This window comes from Lepidochelys olivacea (assembly GCF_965140295.1).
Source record: "Lepidochelys olivacea isolate rLepOli2 genome assembly, chromosome: 28".
Classification (NCBI taxonomy): Eukaryota; Metazoa; Chordata; order Testudines; family Cheloniidae; genus Lepidochelys; species Lepidochelys olivacea.
This window is the reverse complement of record NC_140438.1, coordinates 2588864-2611922: the sequence shown is the minus strand read 5'-3', so window position 1 is coordinate 2611922 and position 23059 is coordinate 2588864. Positions and strand designations below refer to the sequence as shown.

The 23059-nt window shown below is 59.5% G+C and overlaps 3 protein-coding genes across 3 annotated transcripts in view; 1 reads left to right on the top strand and 2 right to left on the bottom strand.

Annotated features, from left to right (window-relative positions):
• The first annotated feature begins 4 nt into the window (after nt 1-4).
• NAA38 (N-alpha-acetyltransferase 38, NatC auxiliary subunit) lies at nt 5-2448 on the top strand. Its single transcript, XM_084616319.1, has 3 exons — nt 5-163; nt 1140-1323; nt 2227-2448. Exons 1-3 carry the CDS (start codon nt 101-103, stop codon nt 2337-2339), a joined length of 360 nt encoding a protein of 119 aa, XP_084472445.1. The 5' UTR covers nt 5-100; the 3' UTR covers nt 2340-2448.
• Nucleotides 2449-4117: 1669 nt separating this feature from the next.
• TMEM88 (transmembrane protein 88) lies at nt 4118-6329 on the bottom strand. Its single transcript, XM_084616318.1, has 2 exons — nt 5977-6329; nt 4118-4693 (listed from the first exon to the last, which is right to left on the bottom strand). The coding sequence occupies exons 1-2, from the start codon at nt 6256-6258 to the stop codon at nt 4421-4423; spliced, it is 555 nt and encodes a 184-aa protein (XP_084472444.1). The 5' UTR covers nt 6259-6329; the 3' UTR covers nt 4118-4420.
• Nucleotides 6330-9524: 3195 nt separating this feature from the next.
• The window catches only part of KDM6B (lysine demethylase 6B), a 56590-nt gene continuing 43055 nt past the window's right edge, over nt 9525-23059 (bottom strand). Inside the window, 4 exon segments of the mRNA XM_084616179.1 lie at nt 9525-11414; nt 12411-12581; nt 19438-19564; nt 19847-19988. Of these exon segments, the coding sequence (XP_084472305.1) occupies nt 11391-11414; nt 12411-12581; nt 19438-19564; nt 19847-19988 (464 nt within the window). The 3' untranslated portion in view covers nt 9525-11390.

Genomic DNA, 23059 nt, shown 5'->3' with positions numbered 1-23059 from the left:
GCGCTCGGCCCGCCGGGAGACTCCGCCCCCCCCGCGCACGGGCCGCCGGTCGCGCGCTGCGCTCGCGAGAGGAGGAGGAGCCGCCGGGGGGCGGGGCGGGATGGCGGCGCCGGCCGGGCAGCGCGAGGAGAACGGGTGCTGCGGCCGCGGGGGGAGCCCCGCGGTGAGAGGGGGCGGGGGGCAGGTCCCTGGCCGGGGGGGCAGCGGAGGGAGAGGTTGGGGGAAGGGGCGGCGGGGGGGTGTCGGCGAGGGCCCTGGGGGGCAGCAGCGAGGCGCAGGGGCAGCAGCGGGGGGCGGCTGTGGGGAGCAGGGGGCCGGGGGGGCAGCAGCGGGGGGGCGCGGCTGGGGGGAGCAGGGGGCCGGGGGGGCAGCAGCGGGGGGGCGCGGCTGGGGGGGGCGGGGGGCCGGGGCGGCAGCGGAGGGGCGCGGCTGGGGGGGGCGGGGGGCCGGGGCGGCAGCGGAGGGGCGCGGCTGTGGGGAGCAGGGGGCCGGGGGGGCAGCAGCGGGGGGGCGCGGCTGGGGGGGGCGGGGGGCCGGGGGGCAGCAGCGGGGGGGCGCGGCTAGGGGGGGCGGGGGGCCGGGGCGGCAGCGGAGGGGCGCGGCTGGGGGGGGCGGGGGGCCGGGGCGGCAGCGGAGGGGCGCGGCTGGGGGGGGCGGGGGGCCGGGGCGGCAGCGGAGGGGCGCGGCTGGGGGGAGCAGGGGGCCGGGGGGCAGCAGCGGGGGGGCGCGGCTGGGGGGGGCGGGGGGCCGGGGGCCGGGGGGCAGCAGCGGGGGGGCGCGGCTGGGGGGGGCGGGGGGCCGGGGCGGCAGCGGAGGGGCGCGGCTGGGGGGGGCGGGGGGCCGGGGCGGCAGCAGCGGGGGGGCGCGGCTGTGGGGGGCGTGGGTCAGCGGGGCGGCTGTGGGGGGCGGGGGGCAGCAGCGGGGGGGCGCGGCTGGGGGGAGCAGGGGGCCGGGGGGGCGCGGCTGTGGGGAGCCGGGGCCCGGGGCGGCAGCGGGGGGGCGCGGCTGTGGGGGGCGGGGGGCAGCAGCGGGGGGGCAGCGGAGGGGCGCGGCTGGGGGGAGCAGGGGGCCGGGGGCGGGTCCCCGGGGCGGTTCGGGCTCCCCGCTCTCCCCCGGCCTGAGCCCCGCTCTCCCCGCAGGACTCGGAGGCGGAGGCGCCCGACTCGCCCCGCGCCCGCGCCCGCCGCCAGCTGGAGGCGCTGCTGAACCGCAGCCTGCGGATCCGCATGACGGACGGGCGGACGCTCGTTGGCTGCTTCCTCTGCACCGACCGCGACTGCAACGTCATCCTGGGCTCGGCGCAGGAGTTCCTCAAAGCCAGCGGTGCGCCGGACGCCGGGGTTCCCCGCCTGGGGGCTGCTGGGGGCCAGGACCTCCCCGGCGCTGGGGGGTCAGAGCAGGGGGTTCTGGGAGCCAGGACTCCTGGGTTCCCTCCCCGGTGCTGGGAGGGAGTGGGGGGCTGGGGGGTCAGAGCAGGGGGTTCTGGGAGCCAGGACTCCTGGGTTCCCTCCCCGGTGCTGGGAGGGAGTGGGGGCCTGGGGGGTCAGAGCAGGGGGTTCTGGGAGCCAGGACTCCTGGGTTCCCTCCCCGGTGCTGGGAGGGAGTGGGGGCCTGGGGGGTCAGAGCAGGGGGTTCTGGGAGCCAGGACTCCTGGGTTCCCTCCCCGGTGCTGGGAGGGAGTGGGGGCCTGGGGGGTCAGAGCAGGGGGTTCTGGGAGCCAGGACTCCTGGGTTCCCTCCCCGGTGCTGGGAGGGAGTGGGGGGCTGGGGGGTCAGAGCAGGGGGTTCTGGGAGCCAGGACTCCTGGGTTCCCTCCCCGGTGCTGGGAGGGAGTGGGGGCCTGGGGGGTCAGAGCAGGGGGTTCTGGGAGCCAGGACTCCTGGGTTCCCTCCCCGGTGCTGGGAGGGAGTGGGGGCCTGGGGGGTCAGAGCAGGGGGTTCTGGGAGCCAGGACTCCTGGGTTCCCTCCCCGGTGCTGGGAGGGAGTGGGGGGCTGGGGGGTCAGAGCAGGGGGTTCTGGGAGCCAGGACTCCTGGGTTCCCTCCCGGGTGCTGGGAGGAGAGGGGGGGCTGGTGGGTCAGAGCGGGGGGGGGGTGGCTGGCAGCCAGGACTCCTGGGTTCTCTCCCCAGCGCTGGGAGGGGAGGGGGGGCTGGTGGTTAGAGCGGGGCCGGGGAGGGGAGCGGCTGGCGCAGGGAGCGACTCTCTGACCCCCCCCTCTCGTCCCCAGACTCCTTTGCGGCCAGCGAGCCCCGCGTGCTGGGCCTGGCCATGGTGCCCGGGCACCACATCGTCTCCATCGAGGTGGAGCTGGAGAACCTGGGCAGCCCCCAGTACCTGTGAGAGGCGCCCGGCGGAGAGACCTGCCCGAGGACCTGCCCGTGGGGCACTGCCGGGCACCGGGGCTGGCGGCCGGGGGGCGCTCTGCCCAGTAAAGCCTGTGGGGAGCCCAGAGCAGCTGCCGGGCCTCGTTTGTGCCGCACGGGTCTCAGCGTCCCTGGCCGGAAACAAGCCGGTTCCTTCGCTCCCCCCCATGGGTGACCAGGCCTTGTTCTCGCCTTTGGGCCCTGCCCCTCACCTGGCGTCTGGGCACCAGTAGCCGAGCCAGGGTTAGTGCCAACTGCTTCCCGCTCTTCTCCCCACACCAAAACTAATCCCCTGGCTCCCGACCCACAGCCCCTGCTAGCCCAGCCCTGCCCCCCCAGCCCTGCCGGTGCCCCTCACTCCCGACCCACAGCCCCCTGCTAGCCCAGCCCTGCCCCCCCAGCCCTGCCGGTGCCCCTCACTCCCGACCCACAGCCCCCTGCCCCCCCAGCCCTGCCGGTGAGGTGCCCCTCACTTCCGACCCTACTGATTTGTTTTCCCTGTTCCCCCTCCCCCCACTAGCACTGTTAACCCCTTGCTGGCCAGGGCTGCTCCCCCTGCACTCTGGGAATGGGGGGGACCCCGCTGCTGCCTCCCCGTCTCCGTGGCCTTGGGCCGAGCCTGGCCCCCAGCCCAGCGCCTGCTGTTCCCATCAGCTCCGAACAATGGGCCGCTCTGTCCCCCGCCCCGTCCTGCCCTTCCCCTGCCACAGGCTGCGACCCGGGGGAGCCGCTTATCTTAGCCCAGGCTGCTTCCCCTGTTCCCAGCTGCTGACGCCAGCCCTGGGCCCCTGGCTGCCCCATGGCCCTGCCTGCGGGGGGCACTGGACCCCCCGCGCCTGCCTTAAACCCGCGCCAGCCCAAAAGCATGCCCAAGCAGGGGGGGCTGGGAGCCAGGACTCCTGGGTTCTCTCCCTGGCTCTGGGAGGGAGGCTGGTGGGTTAGAGTAGAGGGGGTTGGGAGCCAGGACTCCTGGGTTCTGTCCCCGGCTCTGTCACTGTCCTGTTGCCTGGGGCTCCATCTGCCTCCCTTTCCCTGCGTAGGACAGGGGTAACCCTCGCTCCTGGCCCCATCCCACCCCATGCCCTTGTTGCCTCTGCTGGCAGGTTCCCCATCCCCATGCCTGACCCCTGCCCACCTAGCGGGGAGCGATGTGAGGGGGCAGGGCTGGACCTCCGGGGGGTTCCCAGGGCCTGGGCCCTGCCTCCGCTCCCTCCGGCCATGGAAAACTTGAGCGTGTTTTCCCGGCGGCTGTTTGCTGTGGAGCCAGGCCAGCCCTGGAGCGAAAGGGCAGGCAGGGGTCAGAGAACGGCCCTTCGCGGGGTGGGGGCGAGGCCAGCAGTGAAGGGTCGTGGCAGCGCCCGGCAAAACAGGGACCTGCCTCCAGTAGAGGGTCGGGGCAGCGCCGGGCCCTGAGGAATAGGGGGGAAAGTGGTGGCAGAAATCCTGCAGCAGGGAGTTCCGCAGCCCCAGCCCTGCCACAGCAGTGTGTGCCGCAGCCCCAGCCTGCCTGCCCCCCTGGTGGGGCAGGATGGGATCCCACAGCAGATGTGGGGGAGGCCCCCAGCCCTTCCCTTAGCATGTTGGTCTACCCTGGGGCCTCCCCCACCCCTGAGTGACACACAAATGTTGAGCGGGGGTGTAAGAAAAAGGAATCAACGTGCTTGATAGAAAAGGACTTTTATTGATAATAAAATGACCCCCCCCCCCACACGTCTGCTTCCTTTGAAGGTCCCCCCTGCCCCACCCTAGCCTGCCCCTCACCCTCAGCCCCCCCAAGGCCCAGAGCTCCCTACCTCACCCAGCTCAGACCAATGCCTGCCCCTCAATCCAGAGGGGGTCCCCCCCAACCCACAGCCTTCCCTAGATTGCCCCAACAGCTCACCCCAACCCCAGGCACAAACGCTGCCCCCCCAAAGCAGCCAGAGGCAGAACAAGCAGGTGTCGCGCACCCCAAACCAGCAGCAATTCCCCTCCCCCCTCCGGTCTCTTTGGGGTGTCGGCCCCACGCGGGCTGCTCCTCGTTCGCTGGGGGGGCCGGCAGGGGCGCCCCGGGCCCCCTCACACCCAGACCTTGTCCCGCGGGGCGGGCGGGCGGGCGCGGGGGCAGCACCAGGCGGCCTGGCGGTAGTGCCCGGCGGGCAGGTTGCGGTAGACGGCCAGGCTGTAGGGCAGGAGGCAGTAGCCCAGCTGCAGGTGCCGCGCCAGCCGGACGAAGGCCGCCAGGCCCAGCACCAGGAGCGGCAGCAGCAGGGTGAAGCCGAGCACCAGCAGGGCCGTGGCCCCGGCGTCGTGAAGATGGGCCTCGCACGGGGGCACGCGGGCGTGCAGGAACTGCGGGGGGGAGGGGAGAGGGTCAGCGGGCGGGCGACAGGCGTGTGGGCCGGCGCTGGCCCTTGGGAGGGTATGTACACACGCGTGTGATCGCACGCTCACGGGCACTGGCCGCACGCCACAGCCGAGCCCGAAGCCTGGGGGCACCCCCCTCAGGTGTGCAAACAGCGTGCAAGGACGGGGGCCCCCGTGCAAACACCCCCAGCCCCACCATCTAAGCTCCCCTGGCCTGAATGGACAACGCCCCCCTGCATTTGTCAGGAGTGATGGGGGGAGCAGGGGCGGCACCGGGACGGGCTGCCCCGGCCCCATGGGGTTATCGGCCACAACCAGACCCCCCAGGTCTGCACTTCGTCAGCTGTCAGGCGGGGTGGGGGAGGGGAAGGGAAGGGCAGGACGCCTGGGTTCTCTCCCTGGCTCTGGCAGTGGGGGGTGGGGGCCTGGGAGCCAGGACTCCTGGGTTCATGTTGCTTGTCTCAACCCCCCCCGCCCGCCCCATTCCTGGGGCTGCTGGGAATTTAACGTCCCTGCTGGGCTGGGACCACCCAGAGCATCCCGCAGCTCCATGGGGTGGGGGGGTCCAACCCCCCCAGGAATCCAAGGGCAGAGATATCGCCCCTCCCCCAGCCCTGCCGGTGCCCCTCACTCCCGACCTGAAGCCCCCTGCCAGCCCCACTCTGCCAGCTCTGTTCTGCGCAGCTCCAGGGGGTCAGAGGGGAGGGGGGGCCCCGAGGGGGGGGCTCACCTTGGAGTGGCAGAGGAAGCCCCGGGGGTGTCTCGGGAGGGGATCCGGGGGGTCAGAGTGGAGCGGGTCTCTGGGGGGGGCTCACCTTGGAGTAGCAGAGGAAGCCCCTGGGTGTCTCGGGGGAGCCGAGGGGGGGATCGGGGGGGGTCAGAGGGGAGCGGGGCTCTGGGGCGGGTCAGAGGGGTGAGAGTCCGGGGCGCTCATCTTGGAGTGGCAGAAAAAGCCCCGGGGTGTCTCGGGGGAGCCGAGGGGGGGTCTCTGGGGGGGGCTCACCTTGGAGTGGCAGGGGAAGCCCCGGGGTGTCTCGGGGGGGCCGGGGGTGTCTCGGGGGGGGCCCGGGGGGGCTCACCTTGGAGTGGCAGGGGAAGCCCCGGGGGTGTCTCGGGGGGGCCCGGGGGGGCTCACCTTGGAGTGGCAGGGGAAGCCCCGGGGGTGTCTCGGGGGGGGGCCCGGGGGGGCTCACCTTGGAGTGGCAGGGGAAGCCCCGGGGGTGTCTCGGGGGGGGGCCCGGGGGGGTCAGGGGGCCGGGGGGGCTCACCTTGGAGTGGCAGAGGAAGCCGAGCCCCAGCGCGGTGCCCGCGGGCAGCAGCGCGGCCGCGCAGAGCAGCGCGCAGAGCAGGGCGCAGAGCGCCGCGGCCAGCAGGTTGTGCGCGCTCAGCAGGACGGCGCAGGCCAGGCAGTCCAGCGCCCCGCGCAGCTCCAGCGGGGGCCCCGGGCCCGGCTCCGGCTCCCCCGCGCCGTACGGGGGCGGCGGCACCGGGCTGCCCCGCTCCGCCCCGCCGGGATCCCGCCGCCCGCTCGCCGCCGGGGAGCCGGACATGGCCGGGGCGGGGGGTCCAGCGGCCCGAGGGGCTCCCTGCGCGGCCCCTGCGCGCTGCGCCTTATAGCGCCCGCGGGCGGCCCGGGCCCCGCCCCCCCTCGTCCCGGGCCCCGCCCCCCCCTCGTCCCGGGCCCCGCCCCCCCGGCCAGGCGCAGCAGGGGAGGTGTCGGGAGGGAGGCGAGTCCTGGGACAAGACGCGGGGGGGGGTTTCCTGGCTCTGCTGCCCGGCTCATCCCCCCTCCCCCGCCCTCCATGTGCAAAGCGGGGGCCAGGAATTTGGCCTGCTCAGATTCCACGGATGCTTGAAGCGATCCACCGCCTGTCACCCCCCCCCAAGCTCTGCCGGTGCCCCTCACTCCCGACCCGCAGCCCCAGCCCTGGCCCCCCCCCAGCTCTGCCGGTGCCCCTCACTCCCGCCCCCCAGCCCCAGCCCTGGCCCCCCCCAGCTCTGCCGGTGCCCCTCACTCCCGACCCGCAGCCCCAGCCCTGGCCCCCCCAGCTCTGCCGGTGCCCCTCACTCCCGCCCCCCAGCCCCAGCCCTGGCCCCCCCCAGCTCTGCCGGTGCCCCTCACTCCCGACCCGCAGCCCCAGCCCTGGCCCCCCCCAGCTCTGCCGGTGCCCCTCACTCCCGCCCCCCAGCCCCAGCCCTGGCCCCCCCCAGCTCTGCCGGTGCCCCTCACTCCCGACCCGCAGCCCCAGCCCTGGCCCCCCCCAGCTCTGCCGGTGCCCCTCACTCCCGACCCGCAGCCCCAGCCCTGGCCCCCCCCAGCTCTGCCGGTGCCCCTCACTCCCGCCCCCCAGCCCCAGCCCTGGCCCCCCCCAGCTCTGCCGGTGCCCCTCACTCCCGCCCCCCAGCCCCAGCCCTGGCCCCCCCCAGCTCTGCCGGTGCCCCTCACTCCCGCCCCCCAGCTCCAGCCCTGCCCCCCCCCAGCTCTGCCGGTGCCCCTCACTCCCGCCCCCCAGCTCCAGCCCTGGCCCCCCCCCAGCTCTGCCGGTGCCCCTCACTCCCGCCCCCCAGCCCCAGCCCTGCCCCCCCCAGCTCTGCCGGTGCCCCTCACTCCCGCCCCCCAGCCCCAGCCCTTCCCCCCCCCAGCTCTGCCGGTGCCCCTCACTCCCGCCCCCCAGCCCCAGCCCTTCCCCCCCCCAGCTCTGCCGGTGCCCCTCACTCCCGCCCCCCAGCCCCAGCCCTTCCCCCCCCCACGCTCTGCCGGTGCCCCTCACTCCCGCCCCCCAGCCCTGGCCCCCCCCAGCTCTGCCGGTGCCCCTCACTCCCGCCCCCCAGCCCCAGCCCTACCCCCCCCAGCTCTGCCGGTGCCCCTCACTCCCGACCCGCAGCCCCAGCCCTGGCCCCCCCAGCTCTGCCGGTGCCCCTCACTCCCGACCCCCAGCCCCAGCCCTTCCCCCCCCCACGCTCTGCCGGTGCCCCTCACTCCCGCCCCCCAGCCCTGGCCCCCCCCAGCTCTGCCGGTGCCCCTCACTCCCGACCCACAGCCCCAGCCCTGGCCCCCCCAGCTCTGCCGGTGCCCCTCACTCCCGCCCCCCAGCCCCAGCCCTTCCCCCCCCCACGCTCTGCCGGTGCCCCTCACTCCCGCCCCCCAGCCCCAGCCCTCCCCCCCCACGCTCTGCCGGTGCCCCTCACTCCCGACCCCCAGCTCCAGCCCTGGCCCCCCCCCCAGCTCTGCCGGTGCCCCTCACTCCCGCCCCCCAGCCCCAGCCCTGGGCCCCCCCAGCTCTGCCGGTGCCCCTCACTCCCGACCTGCAGCCCCAGCCCTACCCCCCCCCAGCTCTGCCGGTGCCCCTCACTCCCGCCCCCCAGCTCCAGCCCTGGCCCCCCTCAGCTCTGACGGTGCCCCTCACTCCCGCCCCCCCCAGCTCTGCTGGTGCCCCTCACTCCCGACCCGCAGCCCCAGCCCTACCCCCCCCCCACGCTCTGCCGGTGCCCCTCACTCCCGCCCCCCAGCCCCAGCCCTGGCCCCCCCCCAGCTCTGCCGGTGCCCCTCACTCCCGCAATACAGCCCCCTCCTAGCCCGCCCCCTGTACCAACTAAAAATAAAAAGTTATTTGGTGGTGGATGACTGGGCCCAGGGGGAAGGACCCACGCAGGAAAACCGCTTGGCCCCCGAAGGCTCAGTCTGGCACCGAGCTGCTCCCGCCCCAGAGAGGGATCTCGGCCTCACGGTGGAGAGTTCTCTGAAAACATCCACTCGATGTGCCGCAGCGTCGGAAAAAGGAACCGACCGCTGGGAATCATGAAGAAAGGGAAAGAGAACAGGACAGAAAATATCCTGTCGCCTCTATATAAATCCGTGGGACGCCCACGTCTCGAACACTGCGAGCGGGTGTGGTCGCCCCAGCTCAAAAAAAGATCTGTTGGAACTGGGAAAGTTTCAGAAAAGGGCAACAAAAACGATGAGGGGTCTGGACCGGCTTCCGTACGAGGAGAGACGAATAAGATGGGGACTTTTCAGCCTGGAAAAGAGACGACTAAGGGGGGAATATGATAGAGGTCTATAAAATCATGACGGGTGTGGAGAAAGTTGATAAGGAAGTGTTGTTTACTCGGTCTCATAACACAAGAACTAGGGGTCACCAGATGAAATCAATAGGCGGCAGGTTTAAAACAAACAACAGGAAGTATTTCTTCACACAACACGCAGTCAACCTGTGGAACTCCTCGCCGGGGGATGTTGTGAAGGCCAAGACTATAACAGGGTTCAAAAAAGAACTAGATACGTTCCTGGAGGATGGGTCCATCAGTGGCTATTAGCCAGGATGGGCAGGGATGGTGTCCCTGGCCTCTGTTTGCCCGTGTGGCTGAACTTATGTTCTTATGGCAGTTGTGGGCAGGGGGAAGTTATTGCTTTAACGATGTTGGGGTAGTTTCAGGTCAGAAAATCCATTTCATCATGCCCTCTGACCGCCTGGGATTTCCTCCCCACGTAACCGCGGCCCCTCCTGGAGATGATCCAGAGACGGAGCCCTGGGATCCTTTCTGTGGCTTCTTTCTTTCTGCCCCATCAGCCCTTTTCTCCATGGTAACACGTGGCCCACGGCACTGGGCCCAGCACCGCTCTCAATCGTGAAGATTCATTGGTAGAGTTTGGCCAAAGCATCTTCCGGGAAATTTTTGATTTGACGCCACCAAGAATCACCTCTCACCACGTCTCAGCCCAGATCGGCCAAGGGACTCATTGCCCAGCTCCTGGGCTTTGGAGCGTCGACGAAGAAACTCGCCGTCCCGTTTGGAACAAAAAGCAACGAGGCCCTTTCTGTATCTCTGTGAGTTAATTTAATCTTTTTTACATTTACAAAATAAGATTTTTTTTTCCTTTGTCGCCTTACAGTACAGTATAATCCAGGAGGACCCAGACTTCCGCTTGTTTCATTCAGTGTGTTGGCGAGATGCTGGGATAGGAGTGGGGGGGGGGGTTCTACAAGGGGAGGGGGAAAGGGACAAGATTCCTCAAAAGGAAATGAACAGAAGTCCCGATCGCACAGTGAGTGTGGAATTCAGCACCATGAAAAGAGGCAAAAGACTGAACAAAAACCCCCGTCTCACGATGCCGGGGACGGGCTGAGCCTTAACATTAAAACCCCCCCCAAAAATTCCGGCGAGAAACAGACAAATACACATGATTTAAAAAAAAAAGAGATTTAAAAAAAACAACCCCCGAACACTCAAATCAACCCCCCAATAGCAACCAATAAATAGAGAAATCATTACAAAAATGATGTATAAATAAAAGAAAAAATACACAACGACAACAAGAGGACAATTTACAAATTGCAAAACTCTGAGACCTGGAGGTAAAAAAAAAAAAAGAAAAAGAAAAGAAAAAGCACCCGACATGTTTCTCGTTTGAAAACAAGTGAGAAGTGGAGAGGCGAAACCTGGCCGGCGGGGGAGTTAAGGCAGATATCTGTCCTGCCGTCCTGGCTCAGTTTCTGTGGATGACCTGAGAGAAGTGTAAAACACGGCCGCGATTGTGCGAAACGCTTAACCCAGGGGAAGGCAGCTCCCGGGGGCAGGGTTCCCGCGAAGCCCTGAGCACGGGGCTGGAATCCGAGCAGGGTTCCTCGCTCCCCCTTTGCACCATCGTTCGCACAATCAGGGACCCAAGCCGGCGGGAATTGGCTCCTTCACATGAGTTCAGAAGAAAAAAAAAAATCAAGCCAGGAATACATCGAATCAAAAGACCCCCAAAGCAAAGCAGCCAGGATTTAAGAAAGCAAAGAGTGAGAATCAAACCACGCACGCTCACACAAACCGCCCGCCCCGCGCCTATATATATATAAACCAATGTACAATCTCCCACTGCCACAAACGCACAAAGAGGAAACAAAGGGAAATTCCTGCTTAAAAAACCCGTATTTTTTGTTGTTGGTTGGTTTTTTTTTGTTTTGTTTTTTTTTTTTTTGCTTAATTTGCTGACAAGAAAAATGTAAAAAGACGACAAAAAGAAAAAACAACCCAACCCCCTTTCCCCGCTGCTGCTGCCGGGGTCTCCCCCCCCCCGCCCCACCCCCCGCCCCGCTTCTGCAAACCGAACGAGTTAATGCTCCGTCGACGAAGAGAGATTGTGGCGGAGTTCCAGAGTCCGTGTTCTCCTGCGTGTGGCCGATCTCCTGTCCCCGGTCGAAGGCCGGCGTGTGTCTGTCAGGGAACCGCCCGGAGGGCTCCGCTGGCCCCTCTGAGCTGCCCAGCGTCCATGTTTTTCCTTTTCCCGTCTCGTGGGCGGGGGTGTGTGTGTGTGGTTTTTATTATTTTCCAAAATAAAATTAAAAAAAAAATATTTCTTTTAAAAAGTTTCCCCGTCTCCCCCCCAAGGTCATTGTCAAGAATAAATTAAAAAGTTCATTTGTGTGAGTTTCTGTATTCACAGGCTGCTTGCGGATTGGCTCTTGGTATCACGCAGAAGATTGGCTGCTTCTGGGGCTCCCCCCCCCCCGTTTCAACAGCAAAGCTGATTGGGCCGGAGCGGTTCCGGAGTAAACAAGAGCTTGTCTGCTATTGGCCACTGGGACGGGCAGTGCCAAGATGTCCCCTCCTTCCCCCAGTGGGGCAGGGGGGCACAGGGGAAGGGGGAGCTGATTCCTGTCTCTGCCCAGGAAGTACCTGGGCGAGGTCTGGCTCATCTGGAGCTGGGGGATCCAGCCTGTGGGTGGGAAGGAAAGAAAGGGTTAATGGGACCCAGGAGTCCTGTGCATGGCAGCAGGGCACTCCCTCCCCCCAATACCTTCCCTTTACGTTTATTCCTGGGGGAATTCTGCACCACTGCGCACGCGCAGAATTCATGTGTCATGCTCAATTCCTCCCTGCCCCACCCAACCGCAGAAAATACATGTCTGCCTGAAAGGTGCTGCAGTTACTCCTTTTGCCCACCAGGGGTCGCTGTGTCACCAGAACAGAGAGCAGCGGCTCCCAGGCAGGAGCATCCCCAGCTGCGGATAGGGAAGACAAAGAGGCTGCCTTCTGCACAGCGCCCTGCCCCTGGGCCAGGTCAGGAGACAGGTGACATGGGGGAATGGACAACATGGGGCACTGGGGTCACAGACGGGGGTTCAGAAGGGCTAATAGGGGGGATGGACTGGGGCAGGAACTGAATGGGCGTAAGGGTGCGGAGACACATGGGCACAGGGGGAGGCAAGTGGAAGGATACATAGGGATGGAGGGAGGGGGATCGCTAAGCGGGGGCACAGGGACACATGGGGATGGGGGAGGGGTATCTGAGTGGGGATGCAAGTACACATGGAGACAGGGAAGGGGGTGCAGAGTCACTTGGGGATGGGGGAGGGATGCAGGGACACACCTGAATTGTTTCTGTTGTCTATCATTCAGATGTACTCGCTGACAAGTATTTTGAAATAAATGACTAAAATAATTGAAACCGGCGTGATTAGATTCTGTGATTTTCACAAATAAAATATGCAGAAGTTTAAAATATTGACCGCAGAATTTTTAATTTTTTGGTGCAGAATTCCCCCCGGGAGCACACGTTCCAGTGAGTCACCAGGGAAAAAGGGACCTCAAGTGGGAGAATGTGCTCCCTACAGGACAGTGCCCCCTAGCGCTGCCCTGCCTGCCAGAGCAGAGAGCCCCCTGCTGAGCCCCCCGCCCCGCTCCCTGCCCCACAGCGCCCCCAGGCCCTCACCAGGGTGAAGCTGTCATAGATCTGCATCAGCTCCTCCGTCTTGTACTGTTCCAGCACCACCACGCCGTGCAGGGCGGTGCTGCGCTGGCGGGCGCAGTCCTCGCAGTGCACCAGGTACGAGTTCTTGCTGCCGTTCTCGCTCGTCACAAACAGGATATTGAACACCTCCACCTGCAGGGGCGGGACGTATGATGTGAGCTCCCCCTGCTGGCTACACCACGCCTGCCAGAGAGGAGGATGGCACGGCACCAGGCCACAGCCCTAAAGGAAACTGGGGGCAGGGTAGAGCAAGAAATGGAACCCAGGTGTCCTGGCTCCCAGCCCCCTGCTGTAACGCACCAGTCCCCACTCCCCTCCCAGAGACCCCAGAAGTCCTGACTCCCAGCCCCCCCACGTCCTTTACCGTGTTAACGAACGTACTACAGCCAGTCCACAAACCCGCTCCTTCCAGTGCGCAGCCCCCCACCTCCCTGACCCTATCAGAGGCCATGGGGCCCAGGCTGGGTGGCCTGGATCATGGCGGCGATCGGGGCACCAACGAGAGAAGCAGCCGGCGCGGCGTCGGGGGGGAAGGTTTATTTGCACGCTTTGCAAAGGCACGTTCACAGCCACCACGGTTACAGATACGGGCCCTCTCTGAGCCAGGAGCGGAATCCAGGAGTCCTGGCTCCCAGCCCCCACTGCTCTGACCCACCAGCCCCCACGCCCCTCCCAGAGCCGGGGAGAGAACCCAGGAGTCCTGGCTCCCGCCCTGGTGCTTTAAGAGGCACATGAAGCCCTGCGGCCGCACAGTGCCAGACGGTTCGCACACTAGTCCGTGCTCTGCCAGGGTCAGGTCTCTGGAGCCAGGGACTCTCCCTCGCTGCCGAGCCCTGGCTGCCCCAAACGTCGTCCCCTCCGGAGGGTCCCCTGGCAGGGCGAGCCATGTCACATAAGCTGGGCTGCGCTTAAGAGCCGGCCGGCCGCTTCTTCCCGCTGATCCGGAGGTACACGCAATCTGCCCTTGGTGCGTGGTAGGTTGCCCTGAGACTGGCTCTGCGGCCGGCCCTGCCTGCTGACAGCTTTCTCTGATCCCATCCGGGGCTCTGGCATCCCCCTCTCTGGACACCAAGCACCTGGTCGTCCTCCTGCTCTCTCAGTTCATCCCTCTTCACCAGTCGCCAATTCATTTGCACCACGTTTCTCCCAGTCGCTCATAGAATCACAGAATATGAGGGTTGGAAGGGACCTCAGGAGGTAACTAGTCCAACCCCCTGCTCAAAGCAGGACCAACCCCAACTAAATCATCCCGGCCAGGGCTTTGTCAAGCCTGACCTTAAAAACTTCTAAGGAAGGAGATTCTACCACCTCCCTAGGAAACGCATTCCAGTGTTTCACCACCCTCCTAGTGAAAAAGTTTTTCCTAATATCCAACCTAAACCTCCCCCCTGCAACGTGAGACCATTACTCCTTGTTCTGTCATCTGCTACCACTGAGAACAGTCTAGAGCCGCCATCTTTGGAACCCCCTTTCAGGTAGTTGAAAGCAGCTATCAAATCCCCCCTCATTCTTCTCTTCCGCAGACTAAACAATCCCAGCTCCCTCAGCCTCTCCTCATAAGTCATGTGTTCCAGTCCCCTAATCATTTTTGTTGCCCTTCGCTGGACTCTCTCCAATTTATCCACATCCTTCTTGTAGTGTGGGGCCCAAAACTGGACACAGTACTCCAGATGAGGCCTCACCAATGTCGAATAGAGGGGAACGATCACGTCCCTCGATCTGCTGGCAGTGCCCCTACTTATACATCCCAAAACGCCATTGGTCTTCTTGGCAACAAGGGCACACTGCTGACTCCTATCCAGCTTCTCATCCACTGTTACCCCTAGGTCCTTTTCCGTAGAACTGCTGCCTAGCCAGTTGGTCCCTAGTCTGTAGCGGTGCATGGGATTCTTCCATCCTAAGTGCAGGACTCTGCACTTGTCCTTGTTGAACCTCATCAGATTTCTTTTGGCCCAATCCTCTAATTTGTCTAGGGCCCTCTGTATCCTATCCCTACCCTCCAGCATATCTACCTCTCCTCCCAGTTTAGAGTCATCTGCAAACTTGCTGAGGGTGCAATCCACATCATCCTCCAGAGCATTTATGAAGATATTGAACGAAACCGGCCCCAGGACCGACCCTTGGGGCACTCCACTTGACACCGGCTGCCAACTAGACATGGAGCCATTGATCACTACCCGTTGAGCCCGACAATCTAGCCAACTTTCTACCCACCTTGTAGTCCATTCATCCAGCCCATACTTCTTTAACTTGCTGACAAGAATACTGTGGGAGACCGTGTCAAAAGCTTTGCTAAAGTCAAGGAACAACACGTCCACCGCTTTCCCCTCAACCACAGAGCCAGTAATCTCATCATAGAAGGCGATTAGATTAGTCAGGCATGACTTGCCCTTGGTGAATCCATGCTGACTGTTTCTGATCACTTTCCTCTCCTCTAAGAGCTTCAGAATTGATTCCTTGAGGACTTGCTCCATGATTTTTCCGGGGACTGAGGTGAGGCTGACTGGCCTGTAGTTCCCAGGATCCTCCTTCTTCCCTTTTTTAAAGATGGGCACTACATTAGCCTTTCTCCAGTCGTCCGGGACTTCCCCCGATCGCCTTGAGTTTCCAAAGATAATGGCCAATGGCTCTGCAATCACATCCCCAACTCCTTTAGCACTCTCGGATGCAGCGCATCCGGCCCCATGGACTTGTGCTCATCCAGCTTTTCTAAATAGTCCCGAACCACTTCCTTCTCCACAGAGGGCTGGTCACCTCCTCCCCATGCTGTGCTGCCCAGTGCAGCAGTCTGGGAGCTGAGCTTGTTCGTGAAGACAGAGGCAAAAAAAGCATTGAGTACATTAGCTTTTTCCACATCCTCTGTCGTTAGCTTGCCTCCCTCATTCAGTAAGGGGCCCACACTTTCCTTGACTTTCTTCTTGTTGCTAACATACCTGTAGAAACCCTTCTGGTTACTCTTAACATCTCTTGCTATCTACAACTCCAGGTGTGATTTGGCCTTCCTGATTTCATTCCTGCATCCCCGAGCAATATTTTTATACTCTTCCCTGGTCATTTGTCCAATCTTCCCCTTCTTGTAAGCTTCTTTTTTGTGTTCAAGATCAGCAAGGATTTCACTGTTAACCCAAGCTGGTCGCCTGCCATATTTACTATTCTTTTTACACATTGGGATGGTTTGTTCCTGTAACCTCAATAAGGATTCTTTAAAATACAGCCAGCTCTCCTGGACTCCTTTCCCCCTCATGTTATTCTCCTAGGGGATCCTGCCCATCCGTTCCCTGAGGGAATCAAAGTCTGCTTTTCTGAAGTCCAGGGTCTGTATTCTGCTGCTCTCCTTTCTTCCCTGTGTCAGGATCCTGAACTCAACCATCTCATAGTCACTGCCTCACAGGTTCCCATCCACTTTTGCTTCCCCTACTAATTCTTCCCGGTTTGTGAGCAGCAGGTCAAGAAACGCTCTGCCCCTAGTCGGTTCCTCCAGCACTTGCACCAGGAAATTGTCCCCTACCCTTTCCAAAAACTTCTTGGATTGTCTGTGCATCTATTTCTGCCATGTTTAGCCAAGTCGCGAATCCACCTGCGAGGCTTTGCCCTGAGTGGCTAATCCACCGGCAGCCCATTTCGCCAAGTTGCTAAACCGTTTATGCCATGTCTGACCGGGTCGCTAATCGGGTCCGCATAGCATTTCACTGAGTCTCCATTTAAACCTCGTTCAGCCGGGTCACCAATCTGTCGCTAAGCTGCCTGCGCCCAGTAGCCGACTCACCATCACTTCACGCCACGCTGAACAGATTCGCCGGGTGTAGGCACTTGGCCAATCCATGCTGGTCCTGTTTAGCTGAAGGACGAATCCATTTTCAGCCCATTTAGCCGTGTTGCTAATCCACCTACGTTAATCAAGTCGCTAACCACTCTGCCCTCCATTCCGATGAGGCGCAGATCCCTCTGCATCCTGTTTGTGCCGTTTGGCTGAGTTGTTTATCCATATTTAGAGTGATGGCTAATTCTTTCACACCATATCCAGCCAAATCTCTGCTCCATTTTCTCCTCCTTACGATGAGTCAGTAATTCATTTTCTTCCCATTTACACAGATTCATAGATTCATAGATATTAAGGTCAGAAGGGATCGTTATGATCGTCTAGTCTGACCTCCTGCACAATGCAGGCCACAGAATCTCACCCACCCACTCCTGCGATAAACCCCTCACCTATGTCTGAGCTACTGAAGTCCTCAAACCATGGTTTAAAGACTTCAAGGAGCAGAGAATCCTCCAGCAAGTGACCCGTGCTCCATGCTACAGAGGAAGGCGAAAAACCTCCAGGGCCTCTTCCAATCTGCCCTGGAGGAAAATTCCTTCCCGACCCCAAATATGGCGATCAGCTGAACCCTGAGCATGTGGGCAAGATTCACCAGCCAGACACCCAGGAAAGAATTCTCTGTAGTAACTCAGATCCCACCCCATCTAACATCCCATCACAGGCCATTGGGCCTATTTACCATGAATATGTAAAGATCAATTAATTGCCAAAATCATGTTATCCCATCATACCATCTCCTACATAAACTTATCGAGTCTAATCTTGAAGCCAGATAGGTCTTTTGCCCCCACTGCTCCCCTTGGAAGGCTGTTCCAGAACTTCACTCCTCTGATGGTTAGAAACCTTCATCTAATTTCAAGTCTAAACTTCCCGATAGCCAGTATATATCCATTTGTTCTTGTGTCCACATTGGTACTGAGCTTAAATAATTCTTCTCCCTCTCCAGTATTTATCCCTCTGATATATTTATAGAGAGCATAGAATCATAGAATATCAGGGTTGGAAGGGACCCCAGAAGGTCATCTAGTCCAACCCCCTGCTCGAAGCAGGACCAATTCCCAGTTAAATCATCCCAGCCAGGGCTTTGTCAAGCCTGACCTTAAAAACCTCTAAGGAAGGAGATTCTACCACCTCCCTAGGTAACGCATTCCAGTGTTTCACCACCCTCTTAGTGAAAAAGTTTTTCCTAATATCCAATCTAAACCTCCCCCACTGCAACTTGAGACCATTACTCCTCGTTCTGTCATCTGCTACCATTGAGAACAGTCTAGAGCCATCCTCTCTGGAACCCCCTTTCAGGTAGTTGAAAGCAGCTATCAAATCCCCCCTCGTTCTTCTCTTCTGCAGGCTAAACAAGCTCAGCTCCCTCAGCCTCTCCTCATAACTCATGTGTTCCAGTCCCCTAATCATTTTTGTTGCCCTTCGCTGGACTCTCTCCAATTTATCCACATCCTTCTTGAAGTGTGGGGCCCAAAACTGGACACAGTACTCCAGATGAGGCCTCACCAATGTCGAATAGAGGGGAACGATCACGTCCCTCGATCTGCTCGCTATGCCCCTACTTATACATCCCAAAATGCCATTGGCCTTTTTGGCAACAAGGGCACACTGCTGACTCATATCCAGCTTCTCGTCCACTGTCACCCCTAGGTCCTTTTCCGCAGAACTGCTGCCGAGCCAGTCGGTCCCTAGTCTGTAGCGGTGCATTGGATTCTTCCATCCTAAGTGCAGGACCCTGCACTTATCCTTATTGAACCTCATCAGATTTATTTTGGCCCAATCCTCCAATTTGTCTAGGTCCTTCTGTATCCTATCCCTCCCCTCCAGCGTATCTACCACTCCTCCTAGTTTAGTATCATCCGCAAATTTGCTGAGAGTGCAATCCACACCATCCTCCAGATCATTTATGAAGATATTGAACAAAACCGGCCCCAGGACCGACCCTTGGGGCACTCCACTTGATACCGGCTGCCAACTAGACATGGAGCCATTGATCACTACCCGTTGAGCCCGACAATCTAGCCAGCTTTCTACCCACCTTATAGTGCATTCATCCAGCCCAGACTTCCTTAACTTGCTGACAAGAATACTGTGGGAGACCGTGTCAAAAGCTTTGCTAAAGTCAAGAAACAATACATCTACTGCAATCATATCTCCTCTCATCCCTCTTTTAGTTAGGCTAAACAAGCCAAGCTCCTTGAGTCTCCTTTCATAAGACAGGTTTTCTATTTCTCGGATCATCCTCGTAGCCCTTTTCTGTACCTGTTCCAGTTTGAATTCATCCTTCTTAAACATGGGAGACCAGAACTACACACAGTATTCCAGGTCCTGCTCACTAATCTGTTTCCACCGATTTTAGCCGAGTAGCTAATCCGGTTTTGCCCCATTTCTCCGAGTCCCTCTCTTCATGTTCATCCTCTGCATTTCGTTGAGTTGTTCGTTGGTTTGCGCCGTGTTTTGTCGTTGCTCCGTTTTCTCCACATCCGTCTGAGCCGTTCCTCCATCTTCTCCCATGCTTACGATCCGTCTCTTCCTTTTTCAAAGTTTCCGGCCACTTTTCCAATAATCGCGAGCTGCCCTTTTCTCTCTCTTTTAAACAAACCGCGTTTCATACTCACTGTTTCTGGCTTTTAGCCCATTACGGACCCGTCTCTTAGTGCGGACGAGGCTGATGCCGCAAAGGAATCCCAAACTGGATGTGGGACAGGAGGCATTTTACAGAGTAAAGCAAATCTCATGCACAGGGTTCGAACTGGGACGCGGTATTCCCTGCTGCCCACAGAGGTGTCTTTCCTTAACCATGGGTTTTATTAACCATACACCCTGTCACAACGGAATCCAAGCGGGGAGACTGTGAAGCAAAGAAGGGTGGTTCGGTTGGGTCTCGGCTGCAGCCACCTCCGAGGGGAGGCGCAGCCAGAGGGCAACTCTGCCCAACCGCTCAGGGACGGCGGATCCCACCTCCAACTGAAGCGGCAGGTTGAAGATTTGGAAGCAGGTGCGGGTTGGGCCGGGTCACCAGCCCTTGAGGCTGAGGGGTGTGGCTGTCTCAGCCAAAGGATGGGAAATCTGGCAACACAGCGACCTCTAGTGCCCTGCGGGTGCTAGAGTAGCTGGCTGGTACCTAGCGGCTGCAGCGGGACCCCCACTCGCAGTCCCGGCACTCACGTCACACTCGTTGCAATAGTAGGCCGGCTCGTCCTTCACCCGGCCCTGGTAGGCGATCTTCTTCCCCGAACGCACCAAGGTCTCCCGCAGCACCTGGCAGTGCTTGATGGACTGCATGAGGCAATACCTGGCAGGGAGAGAAGACGGGGAGCGAGTGAATGGGACGGAGAGGGAGCGAGACGTGGGCAAGCGCTCAGAGTGGGGGAGCTGCCCTAAGTGTCACCGACGCTGCCCGAGTCTGCCGAGAGCCTGAGCCCATTGCTCGGAGGGGGGGGAGCTGCGCCATGCATCTCAATGGGGTGGTAACTCCCACTCCCATTGCTAGGGGGACCCCGCCAAGCCCACCAGCCAGGCTCACAGGGCAGGAGGTAGGGCTGGGGTGGGGAGGAGTCACAGGGGCGCCACTCACTTGATCATCTTGTAGAGGTCGGGGTCGCTGATCTTGACCGTCCGGGCGACGTTCCACGAGACGTGGATCATGGGCACGATGGACTTCACGTTCTTCACCTCGTTCCATTCGTAGCGCTCCAGGGCCAGCTGGTATTGATAGGCTGCAGGAGGGGGAGAGGGTGAGGCAGCAGCCAGCAAAACCCCACCCCAGACACAGCCGCAGCCCAAGATGGGACAGGCCCCGTGCCCCATTCCCTGCCCCCCATAACCCACCAGTGCCCTCCCGAGGCTGCAGTACACATTTCTGCCACTTGGTGGAGCCAAATCCAAGAGAGATGAACATAAGACATAAGTTTGGCCAGACTGGGTCAGACCAAAGGTCCATCTAGCCCAGTGTCCTGTCTGCCGACCGCGGCCACTACCAGGTGATCCATCCCCTGTTGCCCATTCCCAGCTTCTGGCAAGCAGACGCTAGGGACACTATCCCTGCCCATCCTGGCTAATAGCCATTGATGGACCTATCCTCCATGAATGTATCTAGTTCTTTTTTGAGCCCTGTTCTAGTCTTGGCCTTCACAACATCCTCTGGCGAGGAGTTCCCCAGATCGACTTTGCGTTGTGTGAAGAAATACTTCCTTTTGTGTGTTTTAAACCTGCTGCCTGTTAATTTCATTGGGGGACCCCTAGTTCTTGTGTTATGAGAAGGAGTAAACAACACTTTGTTATTCACTTTCTCCACACCAGTCATGATTTTATAGACCTCAATCATATCTCCCCTTAGCTGTCTCTTTTCCAAACTGAAAAGTCCCAGTCTTATTAAACTCTCCTTATACAGAAGCCGTTCCATACCCCGAATCATTTTTGTTGCCCTTTTCTGAATCTTTTCTAGTTCCAATAGATCTTTCTTGAGGTGGGGCGACCACATCTGCACACAGTGTTCAAGGTGTGGGCATCCCATGGATTTATATAGAGGCAACAGGATATTTTCTGTCTTATTATCTATCCCTTTCCTAATGATTCTCAACATTCGGTTGGTTTCTTTGACTGCCGCTGCACATTGAGTGGATGTTTTCAGAGAACTATCCACCGTGACTCCAAGATCTCTTTCTTGAGTGGGAACAGCCAATTTAGACCCCATCATTTTATCTGTATAGCTGGGATTATGTTTTCCATGTGCATTACTTTGCATTTATCAACATTAAACTTCATCTGCCATTTTGTTGCCCAGTCACCCAGTTTTGAGAGATCCCTTTGTAGCTCTTCGCAGTCTGCCTGGGACTTAACTATCTTGAGTAATTTTGTAGCATCTGCAAATATTGTCACCTCACTGTGGCCACCTTTTCCCAGATCATTTATGAATATGTTGAATAGGACCAGTCCCAGAACAGACCCCTGGGGGACACCACTACTTACCTCTCTCCGCTCTGAAAACTGACCATTTATATTACCCTTTGTTTTGTATCTTTTTATCAGTTACCGATCCATGAGAGGACCTTCCCTCTGATCCCACGACAGCTTACTTTGCATAAGGGCCTTTGGTGAGGAACCTTGTCAAAGGTTTTCTGATAATCTAAGCACACTATATCCACTGGATCCCTTTGGTCCACATGCTTGTTGATCCCCTCAAAGAATTCTAGCAGATTGGTGAGGCGTGATTTCCCTTTACTAAAACCATGTTGACTCTTCCTCAACAAATTATGTTCATCTGTGTCTGACAATTTTATTCTTTTACTAGAGTTTCAACCAGTTGGCCTGGTACTGATGTCAGGCTTACCAGCCTGTAATTGCCGGGATCACCTCTGGAGCCCTTTTTAAAAATTGGGGTCACATTAGCTACCCTCCAGTCATTTGGTCCAGAAGCTGATTTAAATGACAGGTCACAGACTACAATTAGTTTTTCTGCAATTTCACATTTGAGTCCTTCAGAACTCTTGGCTGAAAACCATCTGGTCCTGGTGACTTGTTTACTGTTTAATTTATCAATTTGTTCCAAAACCTCCTCTAATGACACCTCAATCTGGGACAGTTCCTCAGATCTGTCACCTAAAAAGAATGGCTCAGGGTTGGGACTCTCCCTCACATCCTCAGTTGTGAAGACAGATCCAAAGAATTCATTTAGTTTCTCCGCAATGGCCTTATCGTCCTGGAGTGCTCCTTTAGCACCTCGATCGTTCAGTGGCCCCACGGGTTGTTTAGCAGCCTTCCTGCTTCTGATGTACTTCAAAAAATTTTTACTATTACTTTTTGAGGCTTTGTCTAGCTGTTCTTCAAATTCTTTTTTGGCCTTCCTAATTATATTTGTACACTTCACTTGCCAGAGTTTATGCTCCTTTCTGTTTTCCTCACTAGGATTTCACTTCCACTTTTTAAAGGATGCCTTTTTTCCTCTCACTGCTTCTTTTATGTGGTTGTTTAGCCACAGTGGCTCTTTTTTGGTTCTTTTACTATATTTTTTTAATTTGGGGTGTATGTTGAAGTTGAGCCTCTATGATGGGGTCTTTAAAAAGTGTCCATGCAGCTTGCAGGGATTTCACTTTTGGCACCGTACCCTTTAATTTCTGTTTCACTAACCTCCTCGTTTTGTGTCGTCCCCCTTTCTGAAATTAAATGCTACAGTGTTGGGCCTCTACGGTGTTTTTCCTGCCACAGGGATATTAAATTTAATTATATTATGGTCACTATTACCAAGCGGTCCAGCTATATTCACCTCTTGCACCAGATCCTGTGCTCCACTTAGGACTAAATCAAGAATTGTCTCTCCTCTGGTGGGTTCCAGGACCAGCTGCTCCAAGAAGCAGTCATTTAAGGTGTCAAGAAACTTTATCTCTGCATCCCGTCCTGAGGTGACAGGTACCCTGTCAATACGGAGATAACTGAAATCCCCCATTATTATTATTGAGTTTTTTATTTTAATAGCCTCTCTAATCTCTCTGAGCATTTCAATCACTTGCACCATCCTGGCCAGGTGGTCGGTGACACGTCCCTACCGCTATATTCTCATTACTCGAGCACGGAATTACTAGCCAGAGCGATTCTATGGTACAGTTTGGTCCACTTAAGATTTTTACTTCATTGGATTCTACGCTTTCTTTCACCTCTATTGCCATTCCCCCACCCGCACGACCTGTTCTGTCCCTCCGATAGATTTGGTTCCCTGGTATTACTGTGTCCCATTGATTATCCTCATTCCACCAGGCTTCTGTGAGATCAACCTCCTCATTGAACACGAGGC

Excerpts from the sequence above, each read along its gene's own strand:
- NAA38 (XM_084616319.1), top strand. The coding sequence starts at position 101 with ATGGCGGCGCCGGCCGGGCAGCGCGAGGAGAACGGGTGCTGCGGCCGC. Across the intron at positions 164-1,139 it reads GCCGCGGGGGGAGCCCCGCG|GACTCGGAGGCGGAGGCGCC; the intron begins GTGAGAGGGGGC and ends CTCTCCCCGCAG. Across the intron at positions 1,324-2,226 it reads GGAGTTCCTCAAAGCCAGCG|ACTCCTTTGCGGCCAGCGAG; the intron begins GTGCGCCGGACG and ends TCTCGTCCCCAG.
- TMEM88 (XM_084616318.1), bottom strand. The coding sequence starts at position 6,258 with ATGTCCGGCTCCCCGGCGGCGAGCGGGCGGCGGGATCCCGGCGGGGCG. Across the intron at positions 4,694-5,976 it reads GCTTCCTCTGCCACTCCAAG|TTCCTGCACGCCCGCGTGCC; the intron begins GTGAGCCCCCCC and ends TCCCCCCCGCAG.